Source organism: Haliotis cracherodii, unplaced genomic scaffold, assembly GCF_022045235.1.
Source record: "Haliotis cracherodii isolate W230 unplaced genomic scaffold, xgHalCrac1.p SCAF_15, whole genome shotgun sequence".
In the NCBI taxonomy this organism is placed as follows: Eukaryota; Metazoa; Mollusca; class Gastropoda; order Lepetellida; family Haliotidae; genus Haliotis; species Haliotis cracherodii.
In genome coordinates, this window is record NW_027266270.1 from 36,514,330 (window position 1) to 36,529,062 (window position 14,733).

At 43.4% G+C, this 14,733-nt stretch overlaps 1 protein-coding gene across 1 annotated transcript in view; it reads right to left on the reverse strand.

Moving 5' to 3' along the window:
- The window catches only part of LOC139462110 (complement component receptor 1-like protein), a 39,675-nt gene that overhangs the window by 5,521 nt on the left and 19,421 nt on the right, over positions 1-14,733 (reverse strand). The window contains exons 2-7 of the mRNA XM_071243616.1: positions 4,230-4,326; positions 3,412-3,600; positions 2,989-3,171; positions 2,155-2,337; positions 1,557-1,736; positions 572-754 (exon numbers count right to left, since the gene is read on the reverse strand). Of these exons, the coding sequence (XP_071099717.1) occupies positions 572-754; positions 1,557-1,736; positions 2,155-2,337; positions 2,989-3,171; positions 3,412-3,600; positions 4,230-4,326 (1,015 nt within the window). The remainder of the gene's footprint in view (positions 1-571; positions 755-1,556; positions 1,737-2,154; positions 2,338-2,988; positions 3,172-3,411; positions 3,601-4,229; positions 4,327-14,733) is intronic.

Genomic DNA, 14,733 nt, shown 5'->3' on the forward strand with positions numbered 1-14,733 from the left:
TTAACATGAATACCCCACTCAGACACAGTATACTGACTCCGAGCCGACCAGTCCTTGTTTTAGCCCCTTAATGCCGAGCGCCAGACAGGGTAACAACAAGTACCATCTTTTAACGTCTTTTGGAATGACGCGGCCGGGGATCGAACCCCGAACCTTCCGCTCTCCGGGCGGACGCTCTACTACTAGACCACGGAGGCGGTCTCATTTTAAATATTAAAATCATACGCTGGAATGGCTGCTTGTCCTTTATACTCCGTCACATAAATAGGTTTTCACATTGGTAGCGATGTAATACACCGATAAAATATTTAATGGCATATGGTAGGTAATCTTATTACTTTAAAGGCGAATTTGTAACTTCTTTGAGAAATGGTTGTTTTAATGTCTTTGAAATGCTTGTAACAGTTTATTGGTTTTCATATATGTTAAATATTGCACTTCCGTGTCTTTGAAATGCTTGTAACAGTTTATTGGTTTTCATCTATGTTAAATATTGCACTTCCGTTATTGTGACTGAGCAAAAGTTCATATTAAGAATAATCTTCAAATCTAACATCATATCTGCTTGTACCTTCACACTGAAGAGAGGGTTCAGACCATTCTCCCGTCTCCTGGCAGTAACTGGTTGTATTCCCCGTGGTGCTGCGGTAACCGTCCTGGCAAGTATATGTGACGGTGGCCCCATACTTGCTTGATGTAATGGTTCCTTGGGTTGCATTCGGAATTATCCAGAGGCTTGAGGTGCAAGTTATTTCTAAAAGACATTAAGGCTATATAACACCAACATGATAATCATTATAAGAGAAAGATTTCCTTCCTCGAGCGTAAATGAACTTAAAGAGACATGTCTGAGTAACAGGCGATCCTCGTCAATGAGACATCTCTGAGTAACAGGCGATCCTTGTCAATGAGACATCTCTGAGTAACAGGCGATCCTCGTCAATGAGCGCTCTCTTGAGTAACAGGCGATCCTTGTCAATGAGCGCTCTCTGAGTAACAGGCGATCCTTGTACACGAGAGCTCTCTGAGTAACAGGCGATCCTTGTCAATGGGCGCTCTCTGAGTAACAGGCGATCCTTGTCAATGGGCGCTCTCTGAGTAACAGGCGATCCTTGTAAACGAGAGCTCTCTGAGTAACAGGCGATCCTTGTCAATGAGACATTTCTGAGTAACAGGTGATCCTTTTCAATATGGGCGCTCTCTGAGTAACAGGCGATCGTTGTCAATGAGTGCTCTCGGAGTAACAACTGATGACCCTTGTCAATGAGACCTCGCTAGTAACAACAGGCGAGCCTTGTCAATGAGAGCTCTCCGAGTAACAGGCGACCCTTGTCAAAGAGATCTTCATGAGTACATGGGTGACCCATGGCAATGAGATATCTGTGACAACCTAAATAAAAAGTATTACAACTTGCAGTGAGGCAGCGAACATGTAAATCCTCGCAGTCATCCAAGAAACAAGATGCCCGTGATTCTATAGTTCTCTTGACGAATTAGTAAACCGTAATTTGCCAAGAAATCGATACCTAGTGTCAACACATGTCTTGAACATTTACCTGCACAGACTATAGTAGCTTGACTCCACGTGGCGGATTCTTGACACACACTTGTGCCATTCCCTCCAATGTACGTGTACCCATCTACACAGGAATAAGTGACGATATCAGCATAGTTTGATGACGTCATGCTTATGGTAGTGTTTTGGATGGCGGGAAGGTCCTCAAGGCACTGGATCACTGATAGAAATGATTAAACTTATTAATACGAAAATGATTCCACTGCTAATAAAAAATGCTGAATCGTATTTGCTTACAACTCATTTAACAATATCTCAGCAATATCTCAGCAATATCGCGCCTGGGGGACACCAAGACATGACTTAAATTATGAATCCAATTTGGGAATCGAACTTGTTTTTTCGGGGTAAAACTTCAACCACTAGGCTAACACTTGTCCCTGGGACATGTCTGACAACTACAAGACTACAACCTGTACATTTTAACACAGAAACACATGTGAACTTATTTTAATCACATTTCTTATATCCTTGAAATCACACTTAGATATACGTCACTTCTGGATATGAATGTACACTTAACATGGATATGCATATTCTAATTGCTGGTTATGTCACAAGCGCGAGTTAACACTTGCCTTGACATGTGATTGTTGGTTTCGACCATTCCGCGTTTTCCTGACAGTAACTTGTATCATTTCCTTCCATGTATGTGTAGCCAACAGCACAGCTGTACGTGACGGTGTCTCCATATTTGGACGACAAGAAGTTGGTCGATGTTGTGTTTGGAATAACCCACACAGGGAGATTGCAGATAATCTCTGAAATATACATGGTCATGTAGAATGTTGAATCTCATAGCATTTTCCTTCTCAGAGTAAACCGACTTCTATTCATCTTGACACAATATACACACAAAGGGGTTCGAACACGGAGCCGATCTAACAACTTGGCTCCCCTACGCAATCGGGAAACCAGGTATAAAACACATGAATAATAACTTACCTATCTTCCAAGGTATTCCCTGTCGATTGTTAGTCTAAAAGCTAGAGTTTACACAGGGGAGTCAAGGATACACCTACCAATATGACATCGTGATCAGTTTCTCCTTGAACATCCAATCAGGTGATGTTCAAGCCCAACTCTATTCAGAATGAATAAATTACAGGATATGCTACTTGAAGGGTGGGATGTGCTCACCCGTTTCGCGAGCAGTTGGTGTCATCACTGTAACTTTAACACGGGACGCATCTACTTTCTTTGGCCTTTTGTATCCTTGCGGATCAAATATGACAAGTACTGATCGAAGTCAATGATGTTTTACTTTGGAAGGCATTTATGAATGGAAGTAAGAAATGTCTTGTAGTTTGAATTTCCTTTATACCGAAAACACTTCGATTGTTTGAGTTTCGGTTATCTCTCTCATTATCAAGCAGTTACAGTATACTACAGACTGTCATATCTGCTTGTACCTTGACACTGAAGAGAGGGTTCCGACCATTCTCCCGTCTCCTGGCAGTAACTGGTTGTATTCCCTGTGGTGCTGCGGTAACCGTCCTGGCAAGTATATGTGACGGTGGCCCCATACTTGCTTGATGTAATGGTTCCTTGGGTTGCATTCGGAATTATCCAGAGGCTTGAGGTGCAAGTTATTTCTAAAAGACATTAAGGTTAATTATATAAGTTACATTAAATAACCAAGAACGGTGGGGACATGTTCGTCATAGTCATATGATGTGACTTCAAGTTGTCGTGTTAACCGAGGGCGTGACACAGTACTATTTATTTTTGTTTGTTGTATTGATGATTTAATTGGGAGCGGGGAATTGTTGCGTTAATCGAACTTGTGATCGTTAAATCGACACTTGAAGAGACTTGGGCGTCAAGCCACGTACCGTGACAAACAAGAGTCAGTTGCGACCATTTTGCTGATTGACACGTGGTAGTGTTACTTCCGGCCACACGTGCAAACCCGTGATCACACGCATACAGGGCAAGGGCGGGGTCAGTGGGCGTGTCCGGGGCTGACACGAGGGAGGCGTTTCCCACCTTGGTTTCGGGGAGACCACAGGAACAGATGGAATCTAAAATCAAAGTAGACGCGTACAAACGTCCTGAATTACGTGACTATATGAACCTAATCTGGACACCGACCAAATAGAAACATTTAAAGCCCTAGGCGTATACTTAATTAAAACAGACCTAATAAAACGCATCTAAATACCCAACAAACTACCAAAACACACCACATAAACAAACAATCACACCTTAATCAGCTGCCTTAGTAAGGCCCTCATTTCTCCTTGGCATTATTCCAAATCTCAAAATTCAATTTTTTTCTATATAAGCAACCACTAAACCCCCCTCTGGGTTGCCCCTTTTTTTCCCTTTTCGGAAATACACTAAATGGCCCGGCCAGTTGTCGTCAGTAGACATGATTACAATATGGTCGTGTCGACAATTCTACATGTGACATGTTTGTAAAGAAGAAGTTAATTTATCGTGGGCAAGACTCGATTTAGTCTTATCGATTCCTAAGACATTACATTACTCGAAACTTAATATTTAGTTTACAATAAATATCCACATGAGATCATAACTACTAGACTTATAGTTAGTAACCAGCAGCATTTCGACATTCACATTATACATATGTGACATCTTTTGAGCACTGTTCTTTTGGTATAACATGTGTGTGGAGTTGTCTGCTTACTGTATTGCAGGCAAATATGCTGAGTTGTGGCCTTGACAGGTACGCATATATCAGTGACGTCACATGGCCTTGTTTGACAGGTATTTTGAGGGTCCTTCTGGAAAACAGTAGACAAGAAAAGTATGAAGTATGTTTCACTGTCTGTGTCACCAATCCTAACCTCCCTTATATGATCACCTGTGCTAAATCGTTCACAAGGGACATTGTACTGTGATGTGTGAAGGTCCCCTGTCGTGCTGTGATGTGTGAAGGTCCCCTGTCCTACTGTGATGTGTGAAGGACCCCTGTCGTACTGTGATGTGTGAAGGTTCCCTGTCCTACTGTGATGTGTGAAGGTCCCCTGTCGTGCTGTGATGTGTGAAGGTCCACCATCGTGCTGTGGTGTGTGAAGGTCCCCTGTCCTACTGTGATGTGTGAAGGTCCCCTGTCCTACTGTGATGTGTGAAGGTCCCCTGTCCTACTGTGATGTGTGAAGGTCCCCTGTCCTACTGTGATGTGTGAAGGTCCCCTGTCGTGCTGTGATGTGTGAAGGTCCCCTGTCCTACTGTGATGTGTGAAGGTCCCCTGTCCTACTGTGATGTGTGAAGGTCCCCTGTCGTGCTGTGATGTGTGAAGGTCCCCTGTCCTACTGTGATGTGTGAAGGTCCCATGTCCTACTGTGATGTGTGAAGGTCCACCATCGTGCTGTGGTGTGTGAAGGTCCCGTGTCCTACTGTGATATGTGAAGGTCCCCTATCCTACTGTGATGTGTGAAGGTCCCGTGTCCTACTGTGATGTGTGAAGGTCCCTTCTTCTGTGATGTGTGAAGGTCCCCTGTCCTACTGTGATGTGTGAAGGTCCCCTGTCCTACTGTGATGTGTGAAGGTCCCCTGTCGTGCTGTGGTGTGTGAAGGTCCCCTGTCGTGCTGTGATGTGTGAAGGTCCCCTGTCCTCCTGTGATGTGTGAAGGTCCCCTGTCGTGCTGTGATGTGTGAAGGTCCCCTGTCGTGCTGTGATGTGTGAAGGTCCCCTGTCGTACTGTGGTGTGTGAAGGTCCACCATCGTGCTGTGGTGTGTGAAGGTCCCCTGTCGTACTGTGATGTGTGAAGGTCCCCTGTCGTGCTGTGGTGTGTGAAGGTCCCCTGTCGTGCTGTGGTGTGTGAAGGTCCCCTGTCGTGCTGTGATGTGTGAAGGTCCCCTGTCCTACTGTGATGTGTGAAGGTCCCCTGTCCTACTGTGATGTGTGAAGGTCCCCTGTCCTACTGTGATGTGTGAAGGTCCCCTGTCCTACTGTGATGTGTGAAGGTCCCCTGTCCTACTGTGATGTGTGAAGGTCCCCTGTCGTGCTGTGATGTGTGAAGGTCCCCTGTCGTGCTGTGATGTGTGAAGGTCCCCTGTCCTACTGTGATGTGTGAAGGTCCCCTGTCGTGCTGTGATGTGTGAAGGTCCCCTGTCCTACTGTGATGTGTGAAGGTCCCCTGTCCTACTGTGATGTGTGAAGGTCCCCTGTCCTACTGTGATGTGTGAAGGTCCCCTGTCGTGCTGTGATGTGTGAAGGTCCCCTGTCGTGCTGTGATGTGTGAAGGTCCCCTGTCCTACTGTGATGTGTGAAGGTCCCCTGTCGTGCTGTGATGTGTGAAGGTCCCCTGTCCTACTGTGATGTGTGAAGGTCCCCTGTCCTACTGTGATGTGTGAAGGTCCCCTGTCCTACTGTGATGTGTGAAGGTCCCCTGTCGTGCTGTGATGTGTGAAGGTCCCCTGTCGTGCTGTGATGTGTGAAGGTCCCCTGTCCTACTGTGATGTGTGAAGGTCCCCTGTCGTGCTGTGATGTGTGAAGGTCCCCTGTCCTACTGTGATGTGTGAAGGTCCCCTGTCCTACTGTGATGTGTGAAGGTCCCCTGTCCTACTGTGATGTGTGAAGGTCCCCTGTCGTGCTGTGATGTGTGAAGGTCCCCTGTCGTGCTGTGATGTGTGAAGGTCCCCTGTCGTGCTGTGATGTGTGAAGGTCCCCTGTCGTGCTGTGATGTGTGAAGGTCCCCTGTCCTACTGTGATGTGTGAAGGTCCCCTGTCCTACTGTGATGTGTGAAGGTCCCCTGTCCTACTGTGATGTGTGAAGGTCCCCTGTCGTGCTGTGATGTGTGAAGGTCCCCTGTCGTGCTGTGATGTGTGAAGGTCCCCTGTCCTACTGTGATGTGTGAAGGTCCCCTGTCGTGCTGTGATGTGTGAAGGTCCCCTGTCCTACTGTGATGTGTGAAGGTCCCCTGTCCTACTGTGATGTGGGAAGGTCCCCTGTCCTACTGTTATGTGTGAAAGCTCACCAGGGGACACCAGAAATGGGCTTCACACATTGTACCCATGTCGGGAATCGAACCCGGGTCTTTGGCGTGACGAGCGAACGCTTTAACCCGACCGCCCCATACTCTTTGGAATTTGCTTCAAGTTTCCCCCGTCCGAACACGTTCCCAAGGACACGACGGAGGATACTTGTTAGAAAAATAAACGATTACAACGGACGGCTGTGGTGCAGGAAATCAAGAATTATCCAGTTCCCAGAACTGTAAACTCTGTAACGACAAGATGTACAATAGTGTACAGCTTCATAGGAAGCGGGGCTGTTAAAAATGAAATATGGCGTTGTTTATACAGTAAACTACGGTTATAACGAACTCAAAGGGACTACTATTTTTAGTTCGTTATAACCGTAGTTCGTTATAAGCATATATACAGCAAATAGTCGGGACTAAAAAGTAAGTTCGTTATATCCGTCAGTTCGTTATAAGCGTGTTCGTTATAACCGTAGTTTACTGTATGTTATATTGCCTGTGATATGTATGTTTCTGTTGTTCCAACTGAATGTGATCATACTTAGTGTAGTGTCATGCATGTAAATATAAAAACAAAGGCAATTTCAGTTTCAGTCTTTTACGTTATGCTTTCTGAGGCTCCACATTCTACCGAAACCAATAAAACAGATAACAGAAAAACTGTTCAGTAAATATAACTGTTTTATTAAACGAAGATTTCAATTGTTAACTTGTCGCTTTGACTAAAATCCCTTTTCATATAAGCTGCAACGTATCCGTGTATTATGGGAAATGCGGTAATTCACTACTAGCGCAACAAAATCATTTATAACCAACTAACAATGATTCCATGTGATTCCAACTCATATGTACATGTTTACATGAAATACATATGGCGGTAACTGATATTGCACGATGATGTGGACAATAACTTGTTTACATGATCATATTCATTGTGATCTCATTTCTCGTTCTCTCACTCCAATGTGTCATTGTCGCAGAGGTTGCATCACTGACTTCAACAACCTGAGCAACGACTCGATTTAGTCCATCAATGAGCCTGTTACATCCGGGTGCATCGAGTGATGACCAGTAGCCTTGAACCCCAGATATCAGCTGATCTTTAATTGTTGGTTTCACGTGGCGACGCAAATGTCTCTTCATCTCAGCCCACACCTTTTCGATTGGATTAAATGTCAGGAGACTCTGACGGGCTTCTCCAGTGGTTAACACTATGTCGGAGACACCAGTCCGAGGTACTGCAGCTGGTATGGTCCGGGTCATTGTCTTGCATCAGCCTTTGACCATCAGGGTACGCCATCGATATGGATGGTAACAGGTAATCACGCAAACTGACTTGATATCCTAAACTATCGAGGGTGTCCGTGAATATACAGATATCTGTGGTACCTCTTTGAGATATTCGTGCCGATACATGGCCTTGGTATGGGTGCCCTGGTCTACAGAGTAGTTTCCGGAGTGCGCCCCCTTTGCCTGTAGCTAAGACATGACTGCACCGTACACTCATCCGTGACAATAACAGCAATAACAGCCGTGTACAGAATTCCACACGTTTAACCTTCTTCGCCTCGCGTATGGCTTGGTAGTAGTGGGCGTGTTTCTGCACCCATCCGAGTGCTTGGCGTTCTCGGCGGATTGTAGTAGTGTAAACCGTGATTGTGGATTTCTGCCAGAACACGCTGAAGGTCGAGTGATGATGTTTCGTCGTCCTTTTCCATCTGCTCGTCGATCATTTGACCTAACCAGGTCAGCCACAGTTCCACTTTCATTCACTCTTATCATCTTATAGATTTGACTGAACAAACTATCTTGTCATCAGACTCCAACCGTGTCTGTATGGCACGAAACGATCTCATGTCGAATGACGATTATTATCCTCCTTCCCTTGCGTTCGTTCTTCTCCATTGTGACCAATATCACGGCTCGTATGATAATGACATATTGACGATACAGCCCTTAAATAATGTCATCGCCAGATTGACTTTATTAGTTTCCAACGGGAAGATAAGCGCATCCTATATGAAGCTCATTAGTTCTCCCTTTAAGAGCTATATGGGTAGACTAGTGTGTGTGTTGAAGTATTCATTGCAATGTATGTATGCAATCATGCACACATGTCTAGATTTCACTAATGTCAGGACTTCATCAATATATATATATTTCACAAATTTCTATACTTCATTCATGGCTACATTCCACAATAACAAGACTTCACAAATTTCTTGACTTCATTAATGCCTCAAGCTTCACCGTTGTCTAAACAGCTCAATAGTTCGTCGCTATTATTATAAGATGTTTAATGATTCGGCAACCGTCACTCCGACTGAACAATAAGTCCCAAACAGACACGAAACGTTGGTTGCAGCTACAAAACAAACAGTGAGAATGATAAACTATACTGAACCGCAAAAGAAACATCACCATGAATAGATATATGAGAATCCTTATTTGTCCAAACACTGTAAACATACTTTGAGACATATTAAAAAGATGAAACTTGGCAAAACTGATCATCAAGGTTGAAATTAAAGTGTCAACACAACACTAGTCTCCGAGAAAATGGCATATGTTATATTGCCTGTGATATGTATGTTTCTGTTGTTCCAACTGAATGTGATCATACTTAGTGTAGTGTCATGCATGTAAATATAAAAACAAAGGCAATTTCAGTTTCAGTCTTTTACGTTATGCTTTCTGAGGCTCCACATTCTACCGAAACCAATAAAACAGATAACAGAAAAACTGTTCAGTAAATATAACCGTTTTATTAAACGAAGATTTCAATTGTTAACTTGTCGCTTTGACTAAAATCCCTTTTCATATAAGCTGCAACGTATCCGTGTATTATGGGAAATGCGGTAATTCAATACTAGCGCAACAAAATCATTTATAACCAACTAACAATGATTCCATGTGATTCCAACTCGTATGTACATGTTTACATGAAATACATATGGCGGTAACTGATATTGCACGATGATGTGGACAATAACTTGTTTACATGATCATATTCATTGTGATCTCATTTCTCGTTCTCTCACTCCAATGTGTCATTGTCGCAGAGGTTGCATCACTGACTTCAACAACCTGAGCAACGACTCGATTTAGTCCATCAATGAGCCTGTTACATCCGGGTGCATCGAGTGATGACCAGTAGCCTTGAACCCCAGAGATCAGCTGATCTTTAATTGTTGGTTTCACGTGGCGACGCAAATGTCTCTTCATCTCAGCCCACACCTTTTCGATTGGATTAAATGTCAGGAGACTCTGACGGGCTTCTCCAGTGGTTAACACTATGTCGGAGACACCAGTCCGAGGTACTGCAGCTGGTATGGTCCGGGTCATTGTCTTGCATCAGCCTTTGACCATCAGGGTACGCCATCGATATGGATGGTAACAGGTAATCACGCAAACTGACTTGATATCCTAAACTATCGAGGGTGTCCGTGAATATACAGATATCTGTGGTACCTCTTTGAGATATTCGTGCCGATACATGGCCTTGGTATGGGTGCCCTGGTCTACAGAGTAGTTTCCGGAGTGCGCCCCCTTTGCCTGTAGCTAAGACATGACTGCACCGTACACTCATCCGTGACAATAACAGCAATAACAGCCGTGTACAGAATTCCACACGTTTAACCTTCTTCGCCTCGCGTATGGCTTGGTAGTAGTGGGCGTGTTTCTGCACCCATCCGAGTGCTTGGCGTTCTCGGCGGATTGTAGTAGTGTAAACCGTGATTGTGGATTTCTGCCAGAACACGCTGAAGGTCGAGTGATGATGTTTCGTCGTCCTTTTCCATCTGCTCGTCGATCATTTGACCTAACCAGGTCAGCCACAGTTCCACTTTCATTCACTCTTATCATCTTATAGATTTGACTGAACAAACTATCTTGTCATCAGACTCCAACCGTGTCTGTATGGCACGAAACGATCTCATGTCGAATGACGATTATTATCCTCCTTCCCTTGCGTTCGTTCTTCTCCATTGTGACCAATATCACGGCTCGTATGATAATGACATATTGACGATACAGCCCTTAAATAATGTCATCGCCAGATTGACTTTATTAGTTTCCAACGGGAAGATAAGCGCATCCTATATGAAGCTCATTAGTTCTCCCTTTAAGAGCTATATGGGTAGACTAGTGTTTGTGTTGAAGTATTCATTCCACCGATGTAGTTCAAGAATTGGAAAATACCGACTTTAACTGACTGACCACAGATTTCAACTAACAATAAATCTGCCAACCCAAGCTATTTGAGGGACCTGTCCGAATTTGTATTCAGATATCCTTTCATCGAAATTCCCCAAATCGAGATATGAATAGGCACAGTATAAATTAAAGCATCAATTTTAAAGTTCATTTGCAATGCGAATGATTCAGTTTTTAAAACTTCAAAAATATTCACAAGGAGTATTAAACTTCAAGAGGGATTTTATTGTATTATATTCGTTTCTTGTTGTGCAAATAAATGTCATGCATGTAAATGAATGACGTAAATCAGATGTCGATTGAACCATCGAGAGTAACCATGGTCGTTTATTGCGACATCATGTGTTTCCAGTTATAATATTAATATTCAATACGCAAGTGGAAGGGGGATAGGAAAACCAAGATTCGAACAGACAAAGCAAATACTCCAACTGTTCTCCATATGATCTGATCAAAGGGGCACCACTGAACGTATATTTCAGTACAAAAAGAACGTTAAACATTTTATATTATTCCCACATGTACTCATGGTAATATTTATTGTTGGTATACTGATAAACAACCTCCTTCTTACTGCTGATAAAGTTTGTTTCCAGTGTTTGTCTGTTATATTTATTTAGTGCTACCTTGCATAAATTTCGTTTTGCACTTGTCCAGTTTTAATGTTGTTGATGTATGTTTTCATCGAAGGGGGACCCATACAGGAATGTGTAAGCTAAATGGGGTGAATAAACTCTGTATATTACGTAACTTAATGTGTATATACATCATGCTGTTTGTAACACACAGAGATTACTGCACGACTCACTAACTTATTTCAATGAGCGTGTTTCAAAATGCATCTTACTATTGATAGCTATTATACAATACTTGAAATATACGAGTTGTAGCAATACGGTATCTTGCAGCGATTAGTGTAATAAACTAACGAAACTGTTTCCGACAAACATCCATGTACTGTCCTGTTCCTACCATGGTAGCTGGTGATATATATATATATGTTATATATATATATCAGCAGCTACCTAGGTAAATATACAATAAACATGTGTTGGTAAGTACGCCGTTTTGGCAATATTCCAGCCATACCACGACGGGGTCACAAACAAACTATTTGAGATGGTCATAGCCGTGACCCAACTTGTTAATTTTGACAAACAGGCGAACATTGGCTGGCGCAACACGAACAGAAAGTACACCAACATGATAAGGTCGTCCCCACTAGTGATCTTTACTACACGAGTGAGTATGGTTTTACGCCGCTTTTAGCAATATTCCAGCAATATCGCAGCGGGGGACACCAGAAATGCGCTTCACACATTGTACCCATGTCGGGAATCGAACCCGGGTTTTCGGCGTGACGACTTTACTACACGAAGTAATTAAAATATTTATACATGGCGGAGAGGGATTCTACAGATATTGAATGTACCTCCGTCAGTATTTATGTGGCGAAGAGTTAACTGAACCCGCAACAATAATCTGGGAAATACACGGATGACATGTCTGGGTTTTCTATATGCAATATATATGATAACTGCTCGAAATCATATGTTTCACTAGTTCTGTGTGTGAAACATTTATAGCAAAAAACATAAATCATGTGGGAATACTAGAATAGACATGTAGTAGAATGTTTGTTGAGTCCCTGAAATAGACACGGCACAGAAAACTTGTACAATGCAATCATGCACACATGTCTAGATTTCACTAATGTCAGGACTTCATCAATATATATATATATTTCACAAATGTCTATACTTCATTCATGGCTACATTCCACAATAACAAGACTTCACAAATTGCTTGACTTCATTAATGCCTCACCGTTGTCTAAACAGCTCAATAGTTCGTCGCTATTATTATAAGATGTTTTATGATTCGGCAACCGTCACTCCGACTGAACAATAAGTCCCAAACAGACACGAAACGTTGGTTGCAACTACAAAACAAACAGTGAGAATGATAAACTATACTGAACCGCAAAAGAAACATCACCATGAATAGATATATGAGAATCCTTATTTGTCCAAACACTGTAAACATACTTTGAGACATATTAAAAAGATGAAACTTGGCAAAACTGATCATCGAGGTTGAAATTAAAGAGAAAATGGCATCACAAGTCAGTATCTCGTGTGTCCGCCATGTGCATTTTTGACTGCCGTTCAACGTCGATACATGGAAAGGATGATGCGATTGATGAAGGCCATAAGCATTTGAGCCCACACTCTGGGGAACGCCTGACGCAGTTCAGCTGCAGTTCTCGGCCTTGGTCAGACGTCATTCAACTGTCTTTGAATCTCGTCCAACAGGTGCTCAATGGGATTTATATCGGGACTGAGGGCAGTCCACTGTATGGTTCTGATGCCATTCTGCTGGAGGAAGTCTCTTGTTGCTCTTGCAGTGTGGGAACGGGCGTTATCATGCCTGAACTCGACGTTGCGGCAACGTGCCAAATGATGTATGGCGTGTGGTCTCAAGACTTGATCATAGTACCGAGCTGCTGTGACAGCATTGCCTCTCCATGGACCGATGTTCTGGAAGACCAAAGGGTCGACCCTCTGTGCAAGACCAATTCAACCCCACACCATGATGCTGAGACCACCCCACGAGTCTCTCTCAACAACACAAGCATCCGAATAACGTTCCCCAAGGCGTCGCCAGTCTCTCTCTCTGCCATCTGCTTTTGAGATACAGTAACGGCTCTCGACTGAGAAGAGGACTCGTCTCCACTGCTGGTGGCGCCAATACTGGTGCTGTGTTGCCCACTGAAGACGGTCTCGCCGATGACGTGGTGTCAGAATGGGTCCTGTGGCCTGTGACAGTGGAGGTGTCTGCTCTTCAATCGTCGACGCACGTTTTCCGCACTTATGTGTCACTGATGTGTCCCCATGGTCTGTCGAGCACTTTCCGCAGCAGTAACAAAGCGACCTTGTAGATTCTGTCGCACAATCTGACGATTCTGACGTCGGGTGGTGACCCTTGGTCTTCCACTACGTGGTAGGTCATCTGTAGTGTTGGTGGTCTGGTACCGTTGCTGGAGCCTGTATATGGTCCTTACGTTGTCAATCTTGGCATGTGGTAACAATTTAATAACGAATGAATGTTATCCGATCTGGATGGATTTTTATAGGGCAAGAAATGGGGGAACGCATGTGCATTTCAATTTGCTCGGAACTCGGGCTACCATGACCTTTGCCATGATGCGTTTGGGCGATCGGTTTTATTGTCATCTACTTTGTTTTTGTATCATCAAATTTCATTTTTCCGGACAAGCTAATGTTAAATTTTAGAAACTTTGACAAAAATAACCCAGATATTTAAATGACAACTTTTCATGCAATGTTACTTAGGGTGACGTTCCTTTTGCGGTTCAGTATATTAACAGTACGTTGGGTTTACTCTCCCTTGCAAAGGGGAAATCCGATAAACAACAACTTTAGCGACTCACACAATAGCAACTACCATAAATAATGTACATGTATAATTATGCATTCGTATTGTTCCAGCTGTTTGAAACCTCGATACTGTTTCCTTATTATTCTACACTCAGGACCCAACTAGTGCTTGTCTGTATGTTTTGGTACGTTCTGTTGCATTCAGTGTCCATGTTTGACAGTTCTCACTGCATGAAGTAATGCATTTCCGTGTGTGCCCTCATGTTTGGAATAAGGTGTAGAATTAGTATATATAGAATCCAACAATTCCACACCTTTCTTCCACAGGCGATGTCACCATGTGCAACTATGGCTTTATATGCTAGATGTTAGGAGTGTATGATGCTAGACTGCTGCTGCCTTTGTTGTACAGATGTATGAGTGGTGCGTGTGTTCGATGTGGATGTCAGTACAAGGATCTACTGATCCACGTCCTATATTCCTGCACTCATTACCAGACACAGTGAGGCAATTTGTGGTGTTCCCTTGTGAATACGGGTCCTCTAAAGATTAGCATTGCACTGCACAATAAGTAGGATTATGAG